The 27721-nt window shown below is 47.7% G+C and overlaps 1 protein-coding gene and 1 long non-coding RNA gene across 3 annotated transcripts; one reads left to right on the top strand and one right to left on the bottom strand.

Annotated features, from left to right (window-relative positions):
• Positions 1 to 8828: 8828 nt before the first annotated feature.
• Positions 8829 to 10330, bottom strand: LOC133239371 (uncharacterized). The gene is made up of 2 exons (XR_009733803.1): positions 10083 to 10330; positions 8829 to 9166 (listed from the first exon to the last, which is right to left on the bottom strand). It is a non-coding gene; the product is annotated as an uncharacterized LOC133239371 (long non-coding RNA).
• Positions 10331 to 10383: 53 nt separating this feature from the next.
• Positions 10384 to 15704, top strand: HAPLN2 (hyaluronan and proteoglycan link protein 2). Of its 2 annotated transcripts, none has more exons than XM_061403331.1 (7): positions 10384 to 10528; positions 11081 to 11139; positions 13346 to 13451; positions 13652 to 14005; positions 14203 to 14319; positions 14463 to 14645; positions 15080 to 15704. In XM_061403331.1, the coding sequence occupies exons 3-7, from the start codon at positions 13364 to 13366 to the stop codon at positions 15358 to 15360; spliced, it is 1023 nt and encodes a 340-aa protein (XP_061259315.1). In that variant the 5' UTR covers positions 10384 to 10528; positions 11081 to 11139; positions 13346 to 13363; the 3' UTR covers positions 15361 to 15704. The 2 variants fall into 2 exon arrangements, with proteins under 2 accessions (XP_061259315.1, XP_061259324.1); XM_061403340.1 differs by having other exon boundaries at positions 10392 to 10528; positions 11078 to 11139.
• Positions 15705 to 27721: the final 12017 nt, after the last annotated feature.

The following is a 27721-nucleotide window of genomic DNA, read 5'->3' as shown; positions in this document are numbered from 1 at the left end:
TTGCTTTTTGATATGCTGTCTAGGTTTGTCATAGCTTTTCTTCCAAGGGGCAAGTGTCTTAATTTCATGGCTGCAGTCAATGTTAGCAGTGACTTCAGAGCTCAAGAAAATGAAATCTGTCACTACTTCCACTTTCCCCCCTTCTATTTGCCATGAAATGATGGGAACAGATGCCATGATCTTCGTTTTTTGAATGTTGAGTTTTAAACCAGCTTTTTCACTCTCCTCTTTTATCCTCATCAAGAGGCTGTTTAGTTCCTCTTCACTTTCTTCCATTAGAGTGGCATCATCTGCATTTCTGTGGTTGTTGATATTTCTTCCAGCAGTCTTGATTCCAGCTTGTGATTCAACCAGCCCAGCATTTCACATGATGTACTCTGCATAGAAGTTAAATAAGCAGGGTGACAATATACAGCTTTGTCATACTCCTGTCCCAATTTTAAACCAGCCCATTGTTCCATGTAAGGTTCAAACCGTTACTTCTTGATCTGCATATAAATTTCTCAGGAGACTGGTAAGGCTATCTGGTAAACCATATCTTAAGAATTTTCCACAGTTTGTTGTGATCCACACAGTCACATATCATGCAATAATGGATATGATAAAGAACAGAAATGGTAAGGACCTAACAGAACCAGAAGAGATTAAGAAGAGGTGCCAAGAATACACAGAAATATACCAAAAAAAAAAAAAAGGTCTTAATGACCTGGATAACTATGATGGTGTGGTCACCTACGTACAACTGGACATCCTGAAGTGTGAAGTCAAGTGGACCTTAGGAAGCATCACTATGAAAAAAGCTAGTGGGGGTGATGGGATTCCAGCTTAGCTATTTCAAAATAATGCTTAAACTGATGCTGTTAAAGTGCTTCACTCAATATGTCAACAAATTTTGAAAACCCAACAGTGGCCACAGGACTGAAAAATATGTTTTCATCCCAATCCCAAAGAAAGGCAACACCAACAAATGTTCAAACTACCATACAATTGTGTTCATTTCCCATGCATGTAAGATTATGTTCAAAATTCTTCAAGCTAGGCTTCACCATTCTGAAGTTCTTGTACCAAGAACTTCCAGATGTACAAGCTGGGTTTAGAAAAGGCAGAAGAACTAGAGATCAAATTGCCAACATTCGTTAGATCATAAAGAAAGCAAGAGAATTCTGGAAAAACATCTACTTCTGCTTTACTATGCGAGAGCCTTTGACTGTGTGGATCACAGCTGGAATATTATGCAGACATGGAAAAGAATGAAGTTTTATGTCACACACTAATAGGAACAGATGCTCACAACATATTATTAGGTTAAAAAAAGCAAAGTAGGGAACAGTTTGTATAATATAATCTCAAATAGTTTTTAAAAAGAATATATACCTGATGTATATTTCTATTTATCTGCATTCTTGTAGTTTCTTTACAACTTTCTGGGCATTTACAGAAGAAGCTTAACAATAGTTTAATTGCTCCAGGAGAAGGTAAGAAGAAGGAAGGATTTTGCTTTTCATTTTATTCCTTTGTAGTTTAATTCTTTTTTATTCTGTTCATGCATTAATATTGTTGTATTTTGGTGTATGGATGTGAGAGTTGGACTGTGAAGAAAGCTGAGCGCTGAAGAATTGATGCTTTGGAACTGTGGTGTTGGAGAAGACTCTTGAGAGTCCCTTGGACTGCAAAGAGATCCAACCAGTCCATTCTGAAGGAGATCAGTCCTGGGTGTTCACTGGAAGGAATGATGCTAAAGCTGAAACTCCAGTACTTCGGCCACCTCATGTGAAGAGTTGACCCATTGGAAAAGACTCTGATGCTGGGAGGGATTGGGGGCAAGAGGAGAAGGGGACGACAGAGGATGAGATGGCTGGATGGCATCACCGATTCGATGGACATGAGTTTGGGTGAACTCCAGGAGATGGTGATGAACAGGGAGGCCTGGCGTGCTGCGATTCATGGGGTCGCAAAGAGTCGGACACGACTGAGCGACTGGATTGAACTGAACTGAACTGAACTGAACTTGGTGATAGAAATAAGCGGAACACTGACTTATATGCGTTCATGGTATCTGTGTTCTTAAGATCAGGTGATCCCTTAGAATCAATCAATCAGTATCTGTGTTTTGATTGATTCTGTTCCCTTTGGCACTTCTTCCCCTTACCAAAGCTAAGGACTAAAATATATTGAGTGCATTATATGAGTCAGTTTATTTTTGTCACTAAGTAGTATCCAACTCTTTTATGACCCCATCGACTGGAGCCCACCAAGCTCCTCTGTCCATGGGATTTTCCAGGCAAGAATACTGGAGTGGGTTGCCATTTCCTTCTCCAATATGAGTCAGGCTCAGTTCTAATTATTGATGTTGTTATCCTCATTTTCCTATGAAAACAATGAAGAGAAGGTAAAGTGCCTAATGTTATCCAGCTAGTGGGTTGCCTGAGATTTATCTCCAGATACTCAAATTCCAGAGCCTGTGAAACTCCAACATTATGCCCTGCCTTTTGGTTAAGCTTGCAGAAATTAAAGAAAGAAGACCTCAATTTTATCTATCTACTCAGTCAACATTTTCTGAATGCCTCCTATATGCCATGTGAGAAAGCTGTCAAATCTGGGGGAGGCGATGACTTCCTGGAGGAAGCACAAGGGATGCATTATGATGTCTCTGATGTAGCTAATGAAACTGAGTTGCTGTACCAGTGGCGGCCCACTGGAGCCGCAGCCTTAACTACAAGGAGGCACTGTAGGGGACTCTTGCTGAGAATGGCCACCCCATGCTCCTGCCTTTGCTGGTTCTCTGCAGGCTGGCGACACAAAGGAGCCTACCCTCAGAGAGGTTCAGGCTGTCAGGACACTCCTGTGCCAGTTCTGCAAGTGGATCTGCAGTTGGAGGGAAAACAGCCAGAAGTATAGGGAAGCTGAGGAGTGGAAAAACACATTTCTCTAAGTTATTGGTTAACACACATTAAAGATTGGCTTAACTCATTAATGAGGGAACTAGAAGAAGACAAAGGAGCTGCTTTGAAGAGCATTTGAGAAACAGGGAATTTATATAGTCAATAAGCAAAAGGAATACTGAAATAAGACTGCTAATTTAGATATGATTGGTCAATTTTCCAGGACAATAGAACCAAAATACCTTTGTGGTTAATTTCTCTATTGGGCAATAAAACCCTATTGTTTTAGCAACTTTAGCAAGTTAACCACTAACCATGGTTGTGGTAGTTTAGTCACTAAGTCTTATCCGACTCTTTTAAGACCCCATGGACTGTAGCCCGCCAGGCTCCTCTGTCCATGGCATTTCACAGACAAACATACTGGAATGGGTTGCCAGTTCCTTCCCCAGGGGATCTTCCCAACCTAAGGATCAAACCCAAGTCTCCAGCACTGCAGGTGGATTCTTTACCAACTGAGCCTCCAGGGAAGGCCAACCACTAACTATCAGATCAGATCAGATCACATTAGTCGCTCAGTCATGTCTGACTCTCTGCGACCCCATGAATCGCAGCACGCCAGGCCTCCCTGTCCATCACCAACTCCCGGAGTTCACTCAGACTCATGTCCATCGAGTCAGCGATGCCATCCAGCCATCTCATCCTCTGTCATCCCCTTCTCCTCCTGCCCCCAATCCCTCCCAGCATCAGAGTCTTTTCCAATGAGTCAACTCTTCGCATGAGGTGGCCAAAGTACTGGAGTTTCAGCTTTAGCATCATTCCTTCCAAAGAAATCCCAGGGCTGATCTCCTTCAGAATGGACTGGTTGGATCTCCTTGCAGTCCAAGGGGCTCTCAAGAGTCTTCTCTTGAATACCACAGTTCAAAAGCATCAATTCTTCGGCACTCAGCCTTCTTCACAGTCCAACTCTCACATCCATACATGACCACAGGAAAAACCATAGCCTTGACTAGATGAACCTTTGTTGGCAAAGTAATGTCTCTGCTTTTGAATATGCTATCTAGGTTGGTCATAACTTTCCTTCCAAGGAGTAAGCATCTTTTAATTTCATGGCTGCAGTCACCATCTGTAGTGATTTTGGAGCCCAGAAAAATAAAGCCTGACACCGTTTCCACTGTTTCCCCATCTATTTCCCATGAAGTGATGGGACCGGATGCCATGATCTTCATTTTCTGAATGTTGAGCTTTAAGCCAACTTTTTCACTCTCCACTTTCACTTTTATTAAGAGGCTTTTGAGTTCCTCTTCACTTTCTGCCATAAGGGTGGTGTCATCTGCATATCTGAGGTTATTGATATTTCTCCCGGCAATCTTGATTCCAGTTTGTGTTTCTTCCAGTCCAGGGTTTCTCATGATGTGCTCTGCATATAAGTTAAATAAACAGGGTGACAGTATACAGCCTTGACGAACTCCTTTTCCTATTTGGAACCAGTCTGTTGTTCCATGTCCAGTTCTAACTGTTGCTTCCTGACCTGCATACAAATTTCTCAAGAGGCAGATCAGGTGGTCTTGTATTCCCATCTCTTTCAGAATTTTCCACAGTTTATTGTGATCCACACAGTCAAAGGCTTTGGCATAGTCAATAAAGCAGAAATAGATGTTTTTCTGGAACTCTCTTGCTTTTTCTATGATCCAGGACTGTAAATGTTTTATCTTTTTTGATTGTAGATTATTTATCAAATACACTTCAACAGCAAAGTTACAATCTCCAAGAGAACCAGTTGAGTGTTAAGCAAGCTTTTAAACAGTCTACCAGAGCGACACCAAAAAAAACCCCAAACTAATAAAAACCCCAATAATCAAAACGACTCTGGGCAACCCTATGAACTGTGCCCGCCAAGGTCGTCTGTCCATGGTATTCTCCAGGCAAGAATACTGGAGTGGGTTGCCATGCCCTCCTCTAGGGGATCTTCCTGACTCAGGAACCAAACCCATGTCTCTTATGTCTCCTGCAATGGCAGGAAGTTTCTTTACCACTAGCACCACCTGGGAAGCTCTAATCAAATCAAAACAAAACAAAATAAAAAGAAGCAATCCTCATTTTACCTCTTCTAGGTTTGGAGGAATTATTCTTCTGCAGAAGGGAAGAACTCATCTAACTCTGGAGATGAGCTACCTGGATTACTTACTAACAATTTAGTAACTTTCTTTAGATATTGATTTTTTCATCCATAAAATGGGAATGACACTGTGAGAGTATTTGTATCTGTCAGTGACAGAATGTAAAGCAATAATTTGGTGCTTGCTTTTTTATATTTGTTTTTTATTTTTAAAATTTTCGGCTGTGCTGAGGCTTCGTTGCTGCACGCAGGCTTGCTTTAGTTGTGAGTGGGGGCCGCTCTTCGTTGCACTGCATTGGGTTCTCACCGCAGGGGCTCCCGTAGTTGCAGCTCGCTGGCCCTAGAGCGCAGCCTCCGTAGTTGCCCCGCAGCACGTGGGATCTTCCCGACCAGAGATCGAACCTGTGTCCCCTGCACTGGCAGGCAGATCCTTAACCACTGAACCACCAGGGAAGCCCAGGGACTTGACTTTTTTAAATTATTCACATTTGGGTCTGAGAACGGTTGATTAATACCTGCAAATCTTCTTACTTCTGGGCTTAAATTTGAGCCACGTGAGACTGAGACTATGTACAAAATCGAGTTAGATCCTGCCAAGGCTGGCTTGAAGGAGGACAGAAGCAGGAATTTGAGAGAGCAAGCCTGAGGCCCAGGGGCATGAGAAGGGATGATAAAAATGAGGCCTCGGGAGCTCAAGGAATTTGCAGAGGTCAAAACCACAATTTTTAAAAAAATTTATTGAAGTAGAGTTGATTTACAATGTATTAATTTCTGCTGCACAGCAAAGTGACTCAGTTACACACATATATACATTCTTTACCATATTCTTTTCCATTATGTGTTATCATCAGCTGTTGAATATAGTTCCCTCTGCTATACAGTAGGGCTTTGTGGTTTATCTGTCCTACATGTAACAGTTTGCATCTACTAACACCAAACTCCCAATCCTTCCCTCCCCAGCCCTCCTCCCCCTTGGCAACCACAAATCTATTCTCTATATCCGTGAGTCTACTTCTCTTTCATAGATAAGTTCATTTGTGTCATATTTTAGACTTCACGTATGGTATTTGTCTTTCACTTTCTGACTTCACTTAGTTTGATAATCTCTATGTTCATCTATGTTGCTGCAAATGGCATTATCTCATTCTTTTTATGGCTGGGTAATATTCCATTGTATATATATAACACACCTTCATCTGTTCATCTGTAGATGGACATTTAGGTTGCTTCTTTGTCTTGGCTGTTGTGAACAGTGCTACAGTGAACATTCTCAAATTATAGTTTTCTCTGGATATTTGCCCAGGAGTGGGATTGCTGGATCATTTGGCAACTCTAGTTTTAGCTTTTTGAGGAATCTCCATACTGTTTTCCACAGTGGCTGCACCACAGAAATACAATTTAAATGGCCCACTTGGGCTTTCCTGGTGGTCCAGTGGCTAAGACTCCTCACTCCCAATGCAGGGGGCCCAGGTTCAATCCCTGCTCCAAGAACTAGATCCTACATGCTGCAGCGAAAGATCTTGCATGTCACAGTGAAGATCGAGGATCCTGAGTGGCACAACTAAGACTCAGCACAGCCAGAAGAGAAGGCCCACCTGAGTACAGCCACGAAGTGACTGTGACAAACAGAAGGGTAGGTAACGTGGCTGCTGCTGCTGCTAAGTCGCTTCAGTCGTGTCCGACTCTGTGCGACCCCATAGACGGCAGCCCACCAGGCTTCCCCGTCCCTGGGATTCTCCAGGCAAGAACACTGGAGTGGGTTGCCATTTCCTTCTCCAATGCATAAAAGTGAAAAGTGAAAGTGAGGTCTCTCAGTCGTGTCCGACTCTTTTCGACCCCATGGACTGCAGCCTACCAGGCTCCTCCGTCAACGGGATTTTCCAGGCAAGAGTACTGGAGTGGGGTGCCATTGCCTTCTCCAAGGTAACATGGTTAGTGATATGTAAAATATAAATCTTAGTAATCATGAAAATACCTTCTAGATATTTGTTTTTTGTTGTTCTCTGCACTTTCCATCATTTTATTTTACCCTCATCTACCTCTGAGGCTGGAGAAAGAAATGGCAACCCACTCCAGTATTCTTGCCTGGGAAATCCCAAGGACAGAGGAACCTGGCAGGCTACAGTCCATGAGGTCACTAAGAGCCAAGCACAACTTAGCAACTGAGCAAGCACCTCTAAGACAGGAGAGGTGTTAGTTCACTAGACTGAGCACTTCATAAGGTCAAGACCTTCATAAGTTCATTTACTGAGTTGCTCAAACAGTTCTCTATATCCTGAAGCCCTTCAGAAAAGAGGGGTTTCAGAAAAGCCCTACTCTGGCCCCACCCCTGCCCACCCCACCTTAAGGATGGAGGTGGTTGATAAGCCTGAGCATTTGCTAGGTTGAGATGAGGACAAGATATCCCCACTGCAGTCCTCCAAGATATTTTGGAGTCAGCCAGCTGCTCCCTCTGGACATCTTCACTTTTAATTTCTAGGTTCTGGTCAGGACTGAAGTGGGCTTTGTGGGGTCCGCTTCTCAAAAGCCCCAAATCAAGGGGCTGAAGTGACAGGGAACAGGGCTGGCAGCCTGAGATGAGGCACAATCAGGGCTCCACGTGGCATCTGAGGCATGGTGGTGATCTCCTCCTATTCTCCACAGAGACGGAAATAGAGTAAGATAGAAATACAGAGAGGGACACCCCCACTGTTTAGACAGACCCTAGCCCCATGAGGGGCTCCCCGTTCTTGAAGGGTGTGGCTAGTGCAAGGATGAGTGGGTCTAATGGGTCTCAGCTCTTTCCCATCTTGTCCTCCCCTTTTCTAACCCTTTTCTAACTTGAACCAACTGTTGAAACAATGAACATCATTCATAACGTGCCTTTCACTTGGTAGAAGGCTGCTCCATCACCCTCACACCAGCCAGCCCCTTTGGGCAGGTGTGGTGCCCATTTGACAGTTATAGAGACTGAAGCTCCAGGAGGCTGGCAGAGCCTCATAGGAAGTCAGCATCTGGAGAAGGATTCCTGATTCATGGTCCAGAGTTTTTCCCATTAGGCCACGTGGCCTCATGCCCCCTTCAGATTGGCAGGTCCCCTGCAAGGGCAGGGACCACATCTTCCCCCTCCTTCCCACCCTTGACTCTAACCCCAGTACAAACACTGTTCAGAGTACGCTGAGGTGTCCTGAGAGGAAAACATGTCTTTCCACAAGACTGAGTCCCCCAGGTTCACCCCCTACAATGTCCTGCAGTGCGGCCAGGATCCAGCCCCATAAGAGGCTTGAGCCTGGGTTAGGAAAAAAGGGAGGCCTGGGGCTCCCAGGCAGGAGGACAAGGGTGAGAGCCGCCAGAGAAGGGGCACGAGACTGCCCTAAAACGTCTGCCAAAGACAGCACTGCAGGGAGACAGGAAGGTGGGCAAGCGGTTGGGTGTGAATGTAAATTCTATTGGAAGGAGAGGGAAGCCCCACTAGACATGCCTGGTCCCTCTCTGCTTTGCCCCCTGAAGTACCATTTTGCCAACTCCTCCAGTCCTCCATGCAACAATCCCATAGAAAACTGGGCCCCTGCTTGCTATCACCAAAGATCCAGCAAATTGGTCAGCTGAATGAGCCTGGAAGGCGGAGGCTGACCCTGGGGTGTCAGGAAAAGAGGTGTTGGAACTCCAGGCTCATCCCGGATGACTCCACTTCATCCTGGTTGGTAAGCAGTGAGAATGGCAAAGGCCTGTCCTCAGAAGATGCTAGAAAAGATGCCATCTCAAGCCTGAGCAATCTTACCGCATTCTTATCTCACAGTGTCTTTCGGGAGAACTGAGAATGAGCGTGACCTTGAGCAAACTCAACACAGTTTGGTTACTCAGGGTATATTTATTCCTGGTCTGTTCCTTTCTCATTCCATACTCAAAGGGTTCTTTGGCATCTATCACAGTTCTAACCCTCCCTCCTTGCCCAACTCAGCCTTTTACGAATTTATACACCAGAGACTTCCAAACCACGACTCAGAAGCGGTGGGAGAAAGAGGTGAGCTGGAGAATAGGAGCACAACCAGTGGCTGTGGAGCCTTTTTATGCTCCCTTTCTGCGGGAGGCTGTTTGTGTTGGGCTGAAGCCAATCAGATGCACGGGATCAGGGTGTCCTGGCAGAGGAGACAGGCAGCTATTTGTCTCTTCTCATCTGTCCCTTTCTCTGGGAAGAAGAGGGAAGAATTTAGGAAGAGATGGAGGAATGAGATAAGACAATCAATCCAGTTCCTAAAGAGCATCATCCTGGTGGGCACCATGCTGTCAAATATGGCCCCAGGGGAGACCTTGTAGCTGGGGGGCTGACTCCAAAGGTTGAAGAAAGGAATGGAAGAGGAATCAGCTGGAGAAGCAGAACATTCTAGGCTTGAGTCAACAACTGCATTGTGTGGTCTTGGACAAGTCACTTTCCAATGAAATTAAATGAGGACGCTAATGATCCCAAGGTCCCCTCCAGTTTTGAAAGTGTAGGATTAGTCATTTGAAGCCACTAATGTTGGGTGGCAGAGGAAAAAGAAGGCCAAGAGGCAATTTGAAGCTTGAACCTTTTCAAAGTGGCTATTTACAGAGAGAGTGCTCCCTTTGCATCGATAGCATACAAAAAAGAAATGGGCTATTCTGGGTGTTAGAGAGATTCTATGTCTTGACCTGGGCCTGGGTAGTTCCAGGGTATGTACACATGTCAAAATTATTAAGCTGTACACTTATGATCTGCACTTTGCTGTATGTAAATTCTATCTCAATAGGTTTTAAAAATGAGCTTAAGCTCTAGTAGGAGTTTAGACTTGAGAAAGAACTTCCTAATAAGGGGAATTTTAGAGAAGTCAATCTCTACTTAGGGAAGTTAAGGATCTCCCTTCTCTTGAGAGCTTCATGCATCTGCTGAAGGAGGAAGGGGGAATGAAGGAACAAATAAAATGACCTCTCTGAGAGCTTTCCAAAGTCTTTCTATCCTCAGAAATTCCTGAGTCCTTCCCAGAGACGGAAAAATTTTCCTTACTCTCTAATTTCCATCCTCTCCTATTGCAATGCTAACTAGTCACTCTGCCCTCCTTGGCACCCAGCCACCTCCCTGGCCTTACCCCAAATCTCTTTTGAGACTTGAAGCTTGAGTATTAAGGCAGATCCCATTTCAACCTTCTCACCAACTTTCTCTCTCCCCATTTTCTTCTCCTTGGGGATGTCAGTTCCTGTTCTGAACCCGCCCCTACCCAGGCCCTTTTTCCGGTGGTGTGTGCCAGCCGGTCCTACATCCCACATCCCCAGCTGTTGACATTTCGTTGCCATTACCCAGAGGATAAAGAAAGGGCCCCTGTTATCCAACAATAGGGGAAAAGAAGGAGACAATGGGAAATTGTGCTTCCGATGGGGAGGGGACAGAGAAAGAAAGGACAGACAGATGACAGACAGAGGGGGCTGGACAGAAGGGGTCAGGTTTCTTGAAGCAAGTGGAGGTCCTGGAAGTCTGGTTCCCACCTTGACAGCCTCTTCCCATAGGCAATGCGCACCCAGGCGCCGGAGGGCAGAGGTGAGGACTTTGCTGGGGGAGGGAGAGGGGTGCTGCTTAGAGGAGGATCATATAGAAAAGCAGAGGCAGCTGGAACTCGACACATAGATCTTTGAACCTCATTTGTAATGCATCCCCCTGCCCAGCAGTCCAACATCCTTATACCCACCAATCAATCTATCCCTTCTCTGGTCCAAGAGCATCTAGAAGAAACGAGGCACCCCACTGTCTGCAACATTTCAGGCAATCATTCCTGGGTTGCCTCCTTCACTCCATCCCTCTTCATGGGTTCCCGTTTCATGCTGTGTCTTCCCCTGGGCCCAGGGCAGTGAGTACCGCAGACACAGTGCCCTGTCACAAAGCTGGATCTGAGTCACTTAACGTGGCTTAGTGGAATGATGAGTGGGGGAGTTTCTGGTACCTTGGCTTCTTTGAACTCAGGGCAGAAGCATTTCCTCAAAGTTGCAAAAGGAGAGACCACACTGATCAGGGGCCCAAGTCCTGAGGCTCTTAAGTGCTTGGACCTCCCCGGACCCAGGCAACTCCTTCACCTGGAAACTCTTTCTCCAGCAGGACCAAAAGCTGCCAATCACTGCACCTGCCATCTCTGTGAAGAGGCCCACTTCTAACAGGTCAGTGTCAAAGTATCTTACAGCATATTATTGATCAGAATGTTCATAAAATAATTATCAGAGAAATGATTTTGTATTATATCTAAAAGTATCCCATAAAAATTTTGAATATTTATCTTAAATAAAGCTTTATAAGTGAAAACAAAAAGGGAGTAGGCACTGGAGCTGTTGGCCACTCTCTCATTCTCTGTAAGGGACATGAAGAAGGAATGTGTGTGCCTGCTTTGAGACACAGAACTACAGGCCAGTGACTAAGAGCTTGAACCTCATGTTAAGCCTGGACCCAAGTCCCAGCAAACCCCTCCCCTTAACAGCTGGGTGACCTCATTCAAGAATTCTGACATGGCAGCTCCTTCGGGCATGTATAATTGGGATTCATAACCATTCCCAACTCATAGGATTGCTAGGGGGAGTAAATATAAAAGTGTACTTGAAAAGTGCTTAGAGCAGGTTCAGGCACATTTAACTTTTAGTGTGTTGGTGCTGGTTGTGGTTACTATGGATCCCTCAACTGATCTCAGTTCCCACTCTCTCTTACCAGTTCCCACTGTCTCAACCAGGTGCTTACCAGGTTGTCCTGTACAGGAGACATGTTCTGTCACTGACTTCCCTGTTGCAGATGCTTTTCTTCTTAACCACTGGGAAGTCCTTTCTGCACCTAACCTCTGTCTCCTGCCGCATACTCAGCTCTGACCTTCATCTGCAGGAAGATGGAGCTTGGCTCCTTAGCCTTCAGAGTCCTCCTCCAAGTTTCCTTCCTCTTGCCATGTCTCTGCTCTTCTTCCCAAAAGTCCTTCATGTGAGCTCATTCATTAACACGCATATTTATTTAGCACCGACTGTGTGCCAAAAACTATGCCGGCAGTTGCAGGTAACAACTAACATATACATAGCACTTATCCATAGATATCAGGACCTATTTAAGCATTTCATGTATGTTACTTCACCTAACTCCACAACTACTCAGTGAGGTAGTCATGCTACTGTCTCCAGCATTTTACTGATGAGGACATTGAAGCAGATAGAGGTTAAGCAACTTGTTCAAAGGAAGTAGAGGAATCAGATCTTAAAAAGGGATAAAACTAGGTTAAGGGGTCTTTAGCCCAATTATTTAAAAAAATGGCCAAGGTGATAAAGAATAGATAAGATAAAGAATGGGGGAAATCAACTACTGAAATAGACAGCTGTGTTCAAAATAATTTTTAGTAGCCTTATAATTTCATACTTTGTAACTTTATAATTACGGGAAAGCTCACTGATGTAGTCTACATATGCATATGTATTTAACTTTCAAATTCACACTGCTAATTTAGCTGCTAATAGAAATACTTCTAAGGGAAAAAGTTCTGAGTCCAGAGCAGTAGGAAAACCAGAGTGGTAGATCACAGTGCATGGCAGTGTGATGAAGTGGAGGCGAGAGGAAAGGTTTCCCAGCGAAGGTGAAGCCCAAACTGATTGCCTGTTAAGAAGAAGGTGAGGGTGTACTCGGACTGAGTTGGAGCCAGGACATGTCCGGAGCATAATGCCGAGGCCACAGGTGGTGAGGAGTGGGGTAGGGGGGTGGAGGTGCCCTGAGAGGCTGGATCACAGAGAGCCTTGGAAGTTGGGTTAGGACACTGGATTTGATCCTCATTGGCAACGAGGAGTCACTGCTTTAAGCAGGAGAGTGACAAGATCATATTTACTCTGGCTTCAGATGGAGAATGGGTGTTGGCTGAAGATAGAGGCCAGAGATGACAATCCAGAAAGGAAGACTTGAGAAGTAGTACTTGTGCTGAAAATGGATAGGTAGAGGAGGCTCAATCAGGACCTGCTGACTGAAGGGACAAGAGAGTAAAGAGGATGGGCCCAGGAGTCCTGGGTAGGGAGGAGCGTGGGGGCGGGGAGGAGACTTTGTTACTGCCCCTTCCCCATCACCATCCTTTGCTAACAATTTCAGCCCCTTTATCTGCTGCCCTGGCTTCCAGCTGAACAGTCCCCTCTGAGGAATCCCGATGGGAGTTCATCATCTCCCCACCCCATTTCCTTAGTGCTAAAGTGAAAGTGAAGTCGCTCAGTCATGTCAGACTCTTCACGACCCCGTGGACTGTAGCCTACCAGGCTCCTCCGCCCATGGGATTTTCCAGGCAAGAGTACTGGAGTGGGTTCCCATTGCCTTCTCCGAGGAAGGAGAGTGCTAAGGAATGCCCAACCTTGTGCCCCACAGACTGGGCTGACTCCCATCATGCAAGGCAGGATCAGCCTCCCCACTCTCTGCCACTTCCTTCTCCCTTGGGCCTTCACCACCTTCCACAGAGCCCTGGGGAGCCAAGGTAAGACCTTAATTCGGCCCAGAATCTGGAGAACAGTGGTGGGGAAAGTGGGAAGGGTTGTTGGAGGTCCTCAGGGACTGAGTCATTTCTGAGTGAGCAATGGAGAGAGGTTTGGGGGGGTCTGGGGAACGCTGGCTTTGGACAGGCACTTGGGCAGTGGGGGTCAGGGGGTTCCTGCCACTGTGGCCCCCTCTGCTCAGCACCCCACCCTGGCCCCCACTACCTCCTGCCCCCCATCCACGAGGTCATTCACTCTCGTCGTGGGGCCACGACCACGCTGCCCTGCGTCCTGGGCGCCCCGCCTCCCAGCTACAAGGTGCGCTGGAGTAAAGTGGAGCCCGGGGAACTCCGGGAAACGCCCATCCTCATCACCAACGGACTGCATGCCCGGGGCTACGGGCCCCTGGGGGGGCGCGCCAGGATGCGAAGAGGGCATCGGCTGGACGCCTCCCTGGTCATCGCGGGCGTGCGCCTGGAAGACGAGGGCCGGTACCGCTGTGAGCTCATCAACGGCATCGAGGACGAGAGCGTGGCGATGACCCTGCGCCTGGAGGGTGAGGCCCTTCGGTTGCTGCCGCTTTCCTCTCTGGCGGTGGTTCGGCCGTATCGTCTCAGGTCTCCCGGGGCTCCTCTCCAGCCTCTCCCCCTCCCTGCTCCCGGAGCCCCCAGCCCTTTCTCCTAGGTTGCACCGCCCTTCCTTCCCCCTCTCCTTCTACCGGCCCTCTCCAGGCTGTCTGCCCCCCACTCCCAGGTGTGGTGTTTCCGTACCAGCCCAGCCGGGGCCGGTACCAGTTCAATTACTACGAGGCGAAGCAGGCGTGCGAGGAGCAGGACGGACGTCTGGCCACCTACGCCCAGCTGTACCAGGGTGAGTGGCCGAGCCCGGGTACCGCCCAGGTTCTCTCCGGGCTGTCGCCTGGACCCCAGGGGAGGCAAACTCCGGGTTTGGCTCCCGCCTGTGATGCGTTTGATCCCGCTACCCGCCTTCCTTCCCCCGCCATCTCCCGCCAGCGTGGACCGAGGGTCTGGACTGGTGCAACGCGGGCTGGCTGCTAGAAGGCTCCGTGCGTTACCCTGTCCTTACGGCGCGCGCGCCCTGCGGTGGCCGAGGTCGGCCCGGGATCCGCAGCTACGGGCCCCGCGACCGGAAGCGCGACCGCTACGACGCCTTCTGCTTCACCTCCGCGCTGTCAGGTAAGGGGGCGGGGCGAGCCATCCTCCGCCTTAGGAGCGGGCCGGGCCTGTCCTGCACGCGACAGAGGAGGATCCGACCTGAGAATGAGGCTGGGGGATGGGGGGTGGGGGGGGGGGGGGCGGGCGGCGGGGCCAGAACTCGGGCCTCAAGAATGCGGCGGGGAAGGTAGAAGGCTAGAGGCTTGAGGTTACAGGCCAACTCCTTTGAAGGCCTCGCCCCTCCGTCGCTCTGCCCACCCAGCCTCCAGCCTGTCTTTTACAACCTCACCTGCACCCCCAGTCTCTATACTCCCACTCCTCCTACCCAGGCTCGGACCCACCGATCCACACCTGCCCCTCTCCCCCACCCCGACTCTGCCCCCTGGGAGTCTGAATTCCGCCACGCCCCGGCCGGCCCTGCCCTCGGTCAGTCGGTGACCTGCTTCGGTTCCCAGGTCACGTGTTCTTCGTGCCCGGGCGGCTGTCGCTGTCTGAAGCCCACGCGGCCTGCCGGCGGCGCGGGGCCATGGTGGCCAAGGTCGGGCACCTCTATGCCGCCTGGAAGTTCTCCGGGCTGGACCAATGCGACGGCGGCTGGCTGGCGGACGGCAGCGTGCGCTTTCCCATCACGACGCCTCGGCCGCGCTGCGGGGGCCTCCCGGATCCCGGAGTGCGCAGCTTTGGCTTCCCCAGACCCCAGCAGGCGGACTATGGGACCTACTGCTACTCCGAATAGGGGCCCACCGCACCCCCTCCAGCGCGCGCGACAAAGTCTGGGAGTCGTGGCGGGGGTCTCTCGCCACTTTCCTGAGAGCCTCCCCTTCCATCGGACGAGGAGCAGCTCCTCCTGACCCGCCTTCTCGACCGTAGGCTGCGGGCCAAGGATCCCGGCTGGCCCGGCGTCGGGAGGGGAAGTGGTGGCGCCCCGGGTGGTAGTGCGCAGCTACGAACCTCTGACCCGAGGCGGTTCCGCCCCTCCACCCCGCAGCAGACGACGCAGCCACGGCTAGGTGACGGGAGAGGCGTCCAATGGGCATTAACTGACTTCTATCCGGCAATAAAAATAACCTGAGGACTTTTTGTGTTGGGTGAAGCTGTCAGCGAGGCATGGGGCTGGGGATGCGGGGGTTGAGGGGGATCACGTTGGATCCAGCGTGCTGAGCCAGCGCCTCGAAATACAGAGGGAAAGGAGGGGCTACTGCCCCTGAGGTATGAGGCTACAAGAGAGTCGGGATTTCGAGGTGCTGTGCTGTGCTGTGCTCATTCGCCTCAGTCGTGTCCGACTCCTTGCGACCCCATGATCTGTAGCCTGCCAGTCTCCTCCGTCCACGGGATTTTCCAGGCAAGAATACAGGAGTGGGTTGCCATTTCCTCCTCCAGAGGATCTTCCCGACCCAGGAATGGAACCCGTGTCTCCTGCTTCTTCTGCACTGCAGGCAGATTCTTTACCATGGAGCCACCTACTGGAAGGAGGAGAGGGCACCAAAAGGCCTTAGGAGAGTTGGACACATCGTGGGCGGTCTGGCCTTGGATAGAAATCAGAGTGATGGTTGTGCCAGGCACCACGCGGGGGCGCCACACGCCTACCTAAGGTTTCTGGCTAGGAGCGCTCCAAAGCCCCAGGCCTAGCCCCTGGGCACCGCAGAACAAACAGAAGGTGGACCTAAATATATTTCAAAATGTGTTTGTATCCTGCCAGTCTCCCAGAAGAGTTCTCATGACTACTATTAAAGGCAGGAAAGTCACTCCGTTGTTACAACTGACAGGAAATAAACTCGGAAGGAGGAGGTGGCAAACGGACACAATAAGGTCCTCAGAGGGCTGATACTTCAGGGGGTTGTGCATTTGGTTTAGCGTTCACCGCCGCGGTGGCTGCCAGGGCAGAAGGGGTAACTGAACCGGGAGCACTCTTAACATCAGGCTAAAAGAAACACACCTGTAACTCAAGAGACAAACTCCAATATCATTAATTCATTTTCCTTAATGTATATTATATATTTTATTTACTTATTTCTGTTTAAGCAATCTTTTCTTTTTGGGCCATGCCACAGTTCCCCCACCATCCAGGCAGTGAACAGTGGGGAGCCCTAACTACTGGACTGTTAGGAAATTCCCTGTTCAAGCAATCTTTACCACAAAAAGCCTGGGCTAGAGAATAATCATGACTGGAGCAAAGAGTAGAACTTTCTTTTCTTTTCTTTTTTTTGAGTATGAGTTTTCAATGATGCTTGATCCATGTTGTAAAATGGCTTTCCAAGAGGATTCTTGAAATCATTGATAAAGAGAATTGATCCCATGTGACTTTATATAAGGGACAAAGAATGATTGAATGAATATAATCTTCAATAATTGGCATATAGCAAATGAAATATTTGTGACAGTTCCTAAGCTTTGATTTTCTCATCTTGGTCATAGGATAATAATAACTGCCTCCTGAATTTGTTGTGAGCAGTAATTGAGACAATGCATGGACTGGGTAGTACATGCCTGATACACATAAGAGGCACTCAGTAAGTGGTGCCTTTAATAATTAATGAGTAATAATGATGGTAACAGAATAACAATAATAATTATTATTCAAGTTCTTACCAGGTAGCCCATAGAATTTGTTGCTGTACAGCAATGATTAGTCAGGATGAGCTAAATTATGCTTTGATAACAAACAACCCCCAAATCTCAGTGGTTTAAAACATAAAGATTTATTTCTTAATTGGCCACATGTTCGTTATGGTCAATAAGTGGACTTTTCTCATTTTAGTCATTCAGGTATCTATCCGGATTGATAGAGCAGCCACCATGTCATATGCCATCAATCACCATACCAGAAGGAAAAAATAAAAGAGCTCTGCTGCTGCTGCTAAGTCGCCTCAGTCGTGTCCGACTCTGTGCGACCCCATAGATGGCAGCCCACCAGGCTCCCCCGTCCCTGGGATTCTCCAGGCAAGAACACTGGAGTGGGTTGCCATTTCCTTCTCCAATACAGGAAAGTGAAAAGTCAAAGTGAGGTCTCTCAGTCGTGTCCGACTCCTAGTGACCCCATGGACTGCAGCCCACCAGGCCCCTCAGTCCATGGGATTTTCAAGGCAAGAGTACTGGCTCTAGAGGGTCTTATACAAGCAATTAAAAGCTACAGGTCCCAGGGACACCAGTCTTGTCTACAACTCATTCTCCAGAACTAATTACAGGGCCCCGCTCCACCACAAGGGGGCCTAAAATAATTGGAAATACCTGGTGAACAGAAACAGCACCCATGTCTACCAGCAGCAGCAAGAACAGTCTAAATTCTGGGACATACTGGTAGTCACCCACTCCCTTACTCTTCTGGGTTTCTAAGTTCTGGCCTATTATGTAGTCAGAGTCCCAGACTCAATATCTGAGGCCTCGCAACTCAGACTGTAAGAAGATAGCTTTTTCCCTTCAGTATATGAGAAATGGTCATGGGAGAAGCTTTTCATTTGCTGCAAAGCTTTGTTTCTTTGCCCATTAAAATATATAACCATGAATTCTTACAACTATTCATATTGCTAATAATATTATCTTTTTGTTATAGATAATTTAAAACATACACAAAATAGAGAGAATAGAATAACAAACGACTCCATCTTCTAGCTTGACGATTTCAAAATTCTTATCTCTTGAGTTCTCTCATCTGTGTTTGCTTTTTGCTGGAGTATTTTAAAGCAAATATTAAACAGCCTATCATTTCACCTGTAAATACTCGGTTTGTATTTCTAATATATAGTGACTTAAAAATCATAATTCTACTATCACAGTCCTCAATAAAATTACATTAATTTTATCTAATATTTAGTTCATAATAACTTTCTTCTGAATGTCTAAAAATATAACTTTATAGTTTATTTGCTCAAGCCGGGATCTATACTGCATTTGATTTTTTTTGGTTAAGTATCTTTTAAACCATAACACTTCTTCCTCTTTCATTTTGTTTCTATGCCATCTTGTTTGCTTGTTTATGAAACTAGGTCACTTTCCTGTCGAGTTTCCCACCTTCTGGATCTGGCTGAGTGTATCCTTGAAGTGTCATTAAATATATTCCTCCACCCCCTGTAATTACATTTGGGAGTTCGATTAAGCTTATATTCACTCCTTTCCCCAGGAATATTTCATAAGTGATAACTGGTGTGCTGCAGTCCATAGTGTCGCAAAGAGTCAGACACGACGTAGCAATTGAACAACTGTGTACTTCCTCCTTCATCACATCAGGAGGCACATGGTGTCTGGTTGTTGCACTAGAATACTGATGCTAAGATTGATCAGTTAATTCAGGTACTGTGAGTCTGATCCATTCATTATAAAGTTCTTCACTGTATTAGTTCCTATGGCTGCTGTAACAAGCTACTACCACAAACTTGGTGGCTTAAGACAACAGAAATTGTTCTCTTAACAATAGTCTGGAGGCCGGAATTCCAACTAAAGGTGTTGGCTGTGTCTCACTCCCTCTGGAGGCTCTGAGAATTCTTTCTTGTCTCTTTTATCTTCTGGGGGCGAGTGGCATTCCTGGGCTCTTTTGGCTGCATCACTGAAATCTCTCAGCTTCCCTGGTGGCTCAGCTGGTAAAGACTCTGCCTGCAATGTGGGAGACCTGGGTTCAATCCCTGGGTTGAGAAGATCCCCTGGAGGAGGGCATGGCCACCCACTCCAGTATTTTGGCCTGGAGAATTCCATGAACCATATAGCTCATGGGGCCGCAAAGAGCCGGACACGACTGAACAACTTTCACTGAACTCTGCTTCCTCCCTTTCAAGTGCTTGTGTCTCCTCCTCTCCTGTCTCTCCTTAGGATACTCGTCATTGCATTTGCCTTACCTGGCTAATCCAGGATGATCCCTTCTCAAAAACATTAAACAAATTTCAGGAGTGAATTCATGTAATGAACCACACCCACAAAGGCCCTTTTCGAAACAGGTTAACCCTTGCAGTTTTCAGGGATTAAGATGTGGGCATATCTTTTTGTAGCCATCATTTAACCCATTACACTCCTCAACTTCTTATCTAATGGCTACTGAGGATCACTTTCTAGATCTATTATTTTATTAGGAGTGTGAAATGGAGATGTTCTAATTTTGCCATTCCCCCTTCACTTATTAGCTGTGAATTGTCTATAAAGAAAAATGTCCCTTATCAACTATTTTGTTAACCTGACAGATGATAAGCCATTCAGGAGGGTAGGATTAATGTTTGATTCTCAGGACTTCCCTGGCAGTCCAGTGGTTAAGAATCTGCCTTCCAGTGCAGAGGATGTGGGTTCAATCCCTGGTCAGGGAACTAAGATCCCACATGCCATTGCAGCAACTAAAACCTTCGCACTGCACCACATGCCTCAACTGCTGAGCCTGTACACTGCAACAAAGACCCAGCACAGCCAAATAAATAAAAATTTTAAAATGTTTATTTCTCTTCCATTTGTCTTAAGTGTCATGGAGTGAATGTTTGTGTCTCCCTGCTCCTAAAAATTCCTATGTTAAAATCCTAATCCTGGATGTACTGGTATTTGGAGATGGGATCTTTGGGAGATAATGAGGTCATGAGGATGGAGCCCTCATGATGAGATTAGTGCCCTTACAAGAAGAGACTTGGGAGACCTTGTTTCCTCTCTCTGCTCTCTACCATGTGAGAATACAATGAGCAGACAGTTGTCTGCAAACCAGGAAGGAGGCCCTCACGGGATGCCAGATATGCTGGCCTCCAGTACTGTGAGACATTTAAGCCACCCCAGCTATGGTCATTTGTTTTAGCAGCCTGAACTGACTAAGACAATAGGGTTCCCTACAAGTAGAGGTGAGTCAAGACTTTGAGTGCAAGGAGTTTATCTGGGAGGTCATGCCAAGGGGCACTGGTTGAAGACTGAAAAAGGGAGACAGGAAAAAGGAGAAAGCTGATGAGAAATTGTGATAGAGCCAGTGGAGGAACTGGGGCTGAATCCTGCTCAGGAATTCTGGAAGGCGGTGCAGAGCCTGTCTCAGGAAATACCACCTGAGGAGCAAAGAAACTAAAGTACGGTAAGTCCCCAGATACGAACCTTCAAGTTGTAAGCTTTCAAAAATGCAAACATTCTTCACTAGATGGTTGTTTCAAGAGGGTAGATAGAATTGACACTGTAGAGGAACCAGAACCCGTGCCATCAACGCCAGGTGAGAGTGAAACTGTGGCTTGCCCTCTGTCTCCTGTTGCTGACAATCTTTCAGCTTTACCATCTCCCACCTCCTCTCCCTCCTCCAGTCAATAATTCCTCTTGCCTGCTCACTTGATGCCAGCCCGTGTGCCAGCTGTTGTACTACTGTACTTTTCAAGGTGCTGTCCTATAAAGTTAAAAAGGTTACCTTTACTTTTTGTGTTTGTTTTTTATGTACATATAACTAGTGTGTAAAGTATTATAAACCTATTACAATACAGTACTATATAGCCAGTTGTGTTAGTTGGGTACCTAGGCTAACTTTGTTGGACTTACGAACAATTTGGACATATGAAGTGCTCTCCGAATGGAACTCATTTGTATGTAGAGGACTTATTGTATTACTGGTCAACTTCCTGTCTGAAAGCTGAGGGCTGCTTCTGGGAGCGTTAACCCTTTCACATTCCTGGCTAGCCCTGAGCACGGACAGGCTCCCACAGCCAGAAGAAGACACCCCCAGGTAGAGTCACAGATGCTCTCCCAGAAGCCTTCCACTTCGGGGGTGAATGCGAAGGATGTGGGCCGCAGCCAGACTCCACCCTTTGCACTGCTCAGATCCATGTGTGTCTCCATAACAAGATCACTTTGCTCCTTCACGGATTCTTCAAGGTGGTAGCTGATCACAATTTCTAACTCTTTAAAAAGAGAGTATTGGGAATTCTTCTGGCAGTCTAGTGGTTAGGACTCAGCGCTTTCATTGTTAGGGCCTGGGTTCAACCCCTGGTAGGAAAACTAAAATCCTACAAGCCCTGTGGTGTGATCATACAATTTTTTAACAAGAAAGTCTTACAAAAGGAGGGTTAGTGGGACAAACAGCTTCTGCAGCTGGTTCCAAGGCTGAAATCAATATTCAACATCTCCCTCCTCTACGATTCATTCTGTTGGTCTATGAGGCTTTAACAATGGAAAAACCCTGACCTTCATCCCCGCAGGCCTCAGTCTTTCATTATCATGCCCTTAACAGGCCAACATTGCTGGAACTGCCTATTTATGATCACCACTGGACATGGGATAATCAAGATCAAGCATCTTTGCCAATAGAATTCTTTCTTTGCTTACTGGTCAGTTGGCACGAGGTGCCCAAGCTGACCCAGAAGCTGCTACAGCCTTAGGTTTAGTGATTCCCTTCCCAGGACACCTGGTAGTTGCATCTCTTGCCCTAGGAACTAGGACTACTAATCCTGCAGAGCCTAAATTGATAGGGACAGGAGGCACAAATTCCCTAAGTGGGTCACTGGTGAGAGGGTATTGCTTCCTCCATATCCTGGTTCCTGTACCCATGGTTTCTAGCTATCTGGGACATAGCACCACGTAATGGCCACTGGTTCAAAATACATATTCTTTGTTATAAAGCCAGTACCCCAATGCCAGAGGACATTTTCCCCAAGCTGGTATTTAGATATGCTGTAAAGAGGCCACATTAACGTACCACTAGGTTGGCAGTTTCAAAGAGACGTTGTATATTGTAGGGTCAGTGGACCCCTGTGATCCTGTGCCCACTGGCACATTTACTTCACTGTGAGTAGATCCCCTTGGTTAGAGGTGATACTACATGGCGTCTCATATGGATAAACCCTTTCCTTTATGTCCTTGGATATAGATATTGGTGATGGCCAAGGTACTTGGGCAGGGAAAACAAAGCCATATCCAGATATGCATTAATCCCAGTAAGGAGTTACTGCTCCCCACCGCCAGACTGCAACAGGTATGTTGTAATCAGTATGCTCCCCAGTGGCTGGTTGGTGTCCTTGAGGGATGGTACCATGTTGAGCTAATATCTGTCTCTGCTGCTGACAGGCTGAACATCCAGCTTTGGCAGCAGCTAGACCAGACTTGGTGACAGGGAGCCCATGCTGGTGAGCCCTTATCTAGTCTCCATATTTATTGCCACAGTTACTCCATTCACAGGCCCATTGTGCAAGCCCTGGCATGGTGGAGGACAAAGGCTGGCTGTTATCCACTGGAGTCCTCTGTGCCCCTAGCTCTTCAATGTCTCCTCTGCAGTGAATGCTCTTAAATGGGACTGCCATCAGACACAATGCCCACCCCTGTAGGTCCATCCACTACGGCTCTTGCCTAGACTTCCTTACCTCCAACCTTCCAGTCTTGCCCTCTCCTGGCCTGATCAACCAACAAGCCATTTGCCATGCTCAAGAGTCCATGTATATACTTCCTTCAAGTCACCTCTCTCCCTGCCAAGTAGATGACCAGTGTACTGCTTGAAACAATCCCCTGGGAGGATACTCCCTCACCACTGTCTTTCAGGGCCACCCATGAGTGGGGCTGCAGTGTGGTGACAGCCTGTGTTTAGCTCCCATCAATATGTCACAGTGACCCAGCCATGGACCAGGCATAAGCTTTCTCCTCTGAATTCTAATCACAGACAAACCGCACAAGGTTATAGGGTGAGCTGAGAGAGGCAGGGGTGCAGCAGAGACAGGTTATGCGGGGGCCGGGCCTCCTGCTCACATAGCTTTCTCATGTCTCTGCATGTATTCACACCCAGTCACAAATGCACCACTGAGTTGGAGCTGTGCCCACACATGTGTGCTCAGGACTCAGGGGTCTGAAAATTCCCAGACCTTAATAGGAAAGGGAAACCTTAACAGGAAGGGGAGGAATCCAATAATAATTAAGTAAATAAAATTGGGCAGGTGATGACCGAGGGCAGCTGAAGCTCAAAGCTGCCGGGAGCTCTGGGAGGAACTTGCTTCCCAGGGCTCCTTCCTGAGAGGCAAGGGGCTGGGTTTCAGTGTGTCAGCTTGCCCTCTGCCGCTGATGGAGGGCCGTTTGCAGGGCCATTCTGACTTGCGATGCACTTAGCCAGGCGTACCTGCGCATCCGAAACTAACCCTTGGGCGGTCAGCAGCCTTTGGCCTATGGAGGTGATTGCTAAGGGCAGACGGATGGGGCCCACCAACAGGATCTGCTGTACCCAGTTCGTTTTCAAAATTGAGTTGATGTCTGATCACTATCCAGAGGGGAACCAGTGACCCTGTTTTGTAGAATCATAGACTCAGAGACTCTGTGTTCTTTTCATGTGTCTCAGTCTCTTCCAGTCATTTCAGCTTAATGCCCTTGTGGTTTCATCTTTGGCCAGTGGGAATCTTCTCAAGTTGGCTGCTGGGTCCTTTTCACATGAACTTGACCTGAGTCTTATAACTTCCTTATTCTCAAGTATAACAGGCTCTCCTGCCCCAGACCTGGAATTTCTCCAAAGAGTTCCTTTTTGTGAAAAGTACTATTTAGAGACCACAGTCTGGATATAAGAGGTATTCATTGTTATTGATTTGTCATTGCTTCTAAGCCTTTTCAAGAGACTTCTCTCAGAAGATAGACATGTAAATCATGAGCTCATGCCGTTATTTCCAATTCAGTTTTAAGATGAGCAGTTTTTGTTTAATTTTCCTTTTCTTACACTGAAAATCTTATTTCTGAACACCATTACTATAATTACTTGTTTGCTTTATCACCATAATAGCACTTTTCAAAATAATAATGCCAACAGTAAGATATCTCCATGGTTCTTTTTGTTCCTGGGGATCTATAGAAAATGCTGAGTGTTATAATCACTTGAAAGAAAATTCTTCTATGTGGGTTTACCTCCAACTTCATATATAATTAGTGCATTTGTTTCATTTTGTTTTAAAATTTTAGGGATTGCATCACTTTTCTCCATTTAAGTTAATTTAAAATTAATTCCTTCCAGTTTAATTTTTTTGTTCTAACTATATAAAGCATTTATATGGTTCCAACATCAAAACCATAAAATAGTGTTATTACCATTCTAAAAATGAAGAAACTGAGACTCAGAGAGTACCTACCTGCCCCAGAATAGAAAAAGTGAGCTGTCTATCCCCATCAGGGGGTGGGAGAGGGGCAGCAGGGAACCTGCAGATGGCATGGACTTTTTTCTCAAGAACTAGGTTTGGAAGAACTCAGGGTTGAGGCTTCCAGTTCCTTCAGCTGTGGTCTCCTCTGAACACGAGTTTGCAGCCCTCAAAGCGAGGGTCTGTCAGCTCAGGGGGACAGTTGGCTCCTGCTCACGTCGCAGGGTCTCTCCCACAGTGCTGGGCAGCTTACAGGTTCTGGCGCTGTCTCCCCGCCACCCTACTTCCCCTCCCACCCACAGTCAGCTGCAGGAGCCCTCAGGAGCCCATTCCTGTGCCCTCCCTCCCTAGGGCTGGGGTCCGGTGCTTCCTGGCCCTTTTCAGAAGCTATCAAAGCCCCTATTCTCCAAACACAGCTGTGCCAGCCTTCAGCGCCATGCCCATCCCCCATCTCAGCCCCACTCCCATGTCCCCATGGCACAGGATCCAGGTGCCTGTGCAATGTGGAGGGCCTCAGAGAGGAACCAAGCTGCCTGGGCCCCCACCCCGAGTCTGGGAAAGTGGGGGCAGGTGTTCCAGAAGCTGGAAGGACAAGCTCTCTCAGTAGCCACTGTGACTGACTGGTCCAGTGAGGAAGGCCCAGGGCTAACAGGAGATGGCGGGGAGCTGAGAAGCTAGAACTCGGGGAGGAGAGGGGAGATTCTGTTTCCTGAACTTGGGTCATGGCCTCAGCTTTGACCTAGAAGGAGGATATTGGCGGGGTGGGGGTGGGGGGAGTGGTCTGGAGATTGATTGTTCTCATCCAGAGAGACTGGAAAACTCTCCAGGATCCAGGAGGCTGGGAGACAGCCAGCTGGATTGCACGTGGGAGAGGGCACAGAGCTGCCCCCCACTTACTTCTCTCTTCTTTCTACCTCCCCCATTTTCCCTACTCTGAGAGAGACAGCTGCCGTCCCTGGCAAGAACCCACGCCTGGGAGTCTGGAGACTTGATTTTGGTTATGTCAAGTACATGCCCTGTGACCCTAGACAGTTACTTCACCACTCTGGTCTCAGTTTCCTCGTCCAGAAGATACTAAGGTTATCCGAGACATGCTCCTCCTGTTACTGGGGCAGAAAGTTCTACCTGAAAACTGACTTTCAGTCTTCCTGCTTCCATTAATCCTGTTTGCTTCCAGCCAGTCCCTGGGGATCCCTTTCTGAGTCCTAGAAGGGAAAGTCCTGGTTTCATCTCTTCTCAGAAAGAAGAGAGAAATGGGCAGTAGGTGGGGTGGGGTGGGGTGGTTGTCCCATGGCCATGGGTCAAGATGCAAGTAAAGAAAGTCCCTGATCAAAAATTGCCAGATCAAAGGCAAGGTTAGACTTTGGTATGAATTTTCACATCTGGAAATAATGGAAAGTCTTGGGAGGGTGCACATTTCCTCCCCTGGGAAAGGACTCCTCTCTCAAATAATGAGCCCTCTACCTCATTCACAGGGAAGTGGCCCTCTGACCTCCTGGCCAGGAGATCTGGTGCAGATTACAGTTTGTGTGTATGACTAGTAAAGGAAAATAATTAGATTTTGGATTTTGTTGCTGTACACCTGAAACTAACACAATATTGTAAATGACTCTACTTCAATTAAAAAAGAAAAAAAAAAACAAATAGATTTTGCTGAGCCTAAGCTATGGTGCCTCCCTTACCCATCCCCAGTGCAGTAGATACTATTCAGCCTGTTGTACACAAGAAGAAATGTTCCAAAGAAACAATGACCTTTCCAAGGTTTCGTCACTGCAAATGGTGGTACAGGAGTTTGACCTCAGTGCCCATGACTCCAGAGCGCTGCTCTCTTCAACATCTTCACAGCAGTGGCCGACTGTTCTCTCACCAGGTCTGGTTTCCCACCAGGGGTCTGCATCTTGGAACAGACCGTCTGGTTCCAGCCCTTGTCCAGACCCAGGTGCTGCTGGAGGTTGGACTCCTCCAGGGCACCAAAACCTGTGCCCACATTTCTAGTCACAAGGGGAGGTGGCGAGGAAGGTCACTTTCTCTGTCTTGTCTGGTCACAGCCAGGTTTCCCCGAGGCAAGAATTGTGGTTACATGAGAGCCACCACCGGGATTGAATTTCAGCCACTCAGTTGCCTGGCTCTGCCTGGCTGTGCTCAAGCTCCATCAAGCCCCATGTGGAGATGAGCCTGAGTGGGGGTTAGGCTGGATGCAGGCACCAGTGCTGAGACTGTCTCTCAGCTCGGGGATGCAAGGTCTGAGGAGAACAAAGGGAGGTCCCAGGACTACCCAGGTGCTGCCCAGATCTGTCCCCAGAGGCCTTCTCAGATCCCCTCCTCTCCACTAGAAAACATGGGACAGCATTCCCGAGACCTAAAACAGTGCCTGGTCCATAGTGGACATTCAGTTAGTATCTGTTTAATGAAATGGATTAACTGAGGCTTCTTTCTCCCCAGATTCCCCAGGCACCTTGCTTTGTCCCCATCAGTTTTGCATCCCTGCCCGGGGCATGTCTCTTACTGAGGGACCTTACAACCCACTACTGGTTTTCTTGCTCTGTCTTTACAGTAGATGGGTCTCTGGGAAAGGGCTAGAATAATACCTTTTAGGTCCTCAAGGATTTGGAGAGGAGAGTTTTCTGTTTGAGGGTTTTTTGTTTTGTGAGTTTCTCAAGACCTTTGGAGCCAAGTCCACAGCACAGGGAATGGCAGCGCAGGCAGTGATGAGTGGGACAGTTGGGGCATACAATAGAGTGCAGTCCAGAATCCCATACAGAAGTGACTTGGATGGGCAAGGGACCTGCCTTGAGGTTGCATTTCCATTACAGGCAGCCCACTTTCCTTGGGATATTTTGGAGGTGCTGCTGAAGTTTGTGGGGATCCAAGCCCCTGACAATCTATCCTCAATGCCTTCCCTGGTATCCAGGGGAGAGAATCCAGGCGTCTGGCTGTCCTGCCCGCAGTCTGTACCATGGACTTCGCCTGGAATCCCAGGAGGGAGGATGGAAGGAGAGAGAGAGCCTGGGAAAGAAGAGGGAGGCAGAGGCTCTGGAGCTGTGAAGGGGGTGTCATTGGTATTCTGGGCGCTGA

This window comes from Bos javanicus, chromosome 3 (genome assembly GCF_032452875.1).
Source record: "Bos javanicus breed banteng chromosome 3, ARS-OSU_banteng_1.0, whole genome shotgun sequence".
Classification (NCBI taxonomy): Eukaryota; Metazoa; Chordata; class Mammalia; order Artiodactyla; family Bovidae; genus Bos; species Bos javanicus.
Note: the sequence above shows the minus strand (reverse complement) of the source record. Positions and strands in the feature narration are given on the sequence as shown.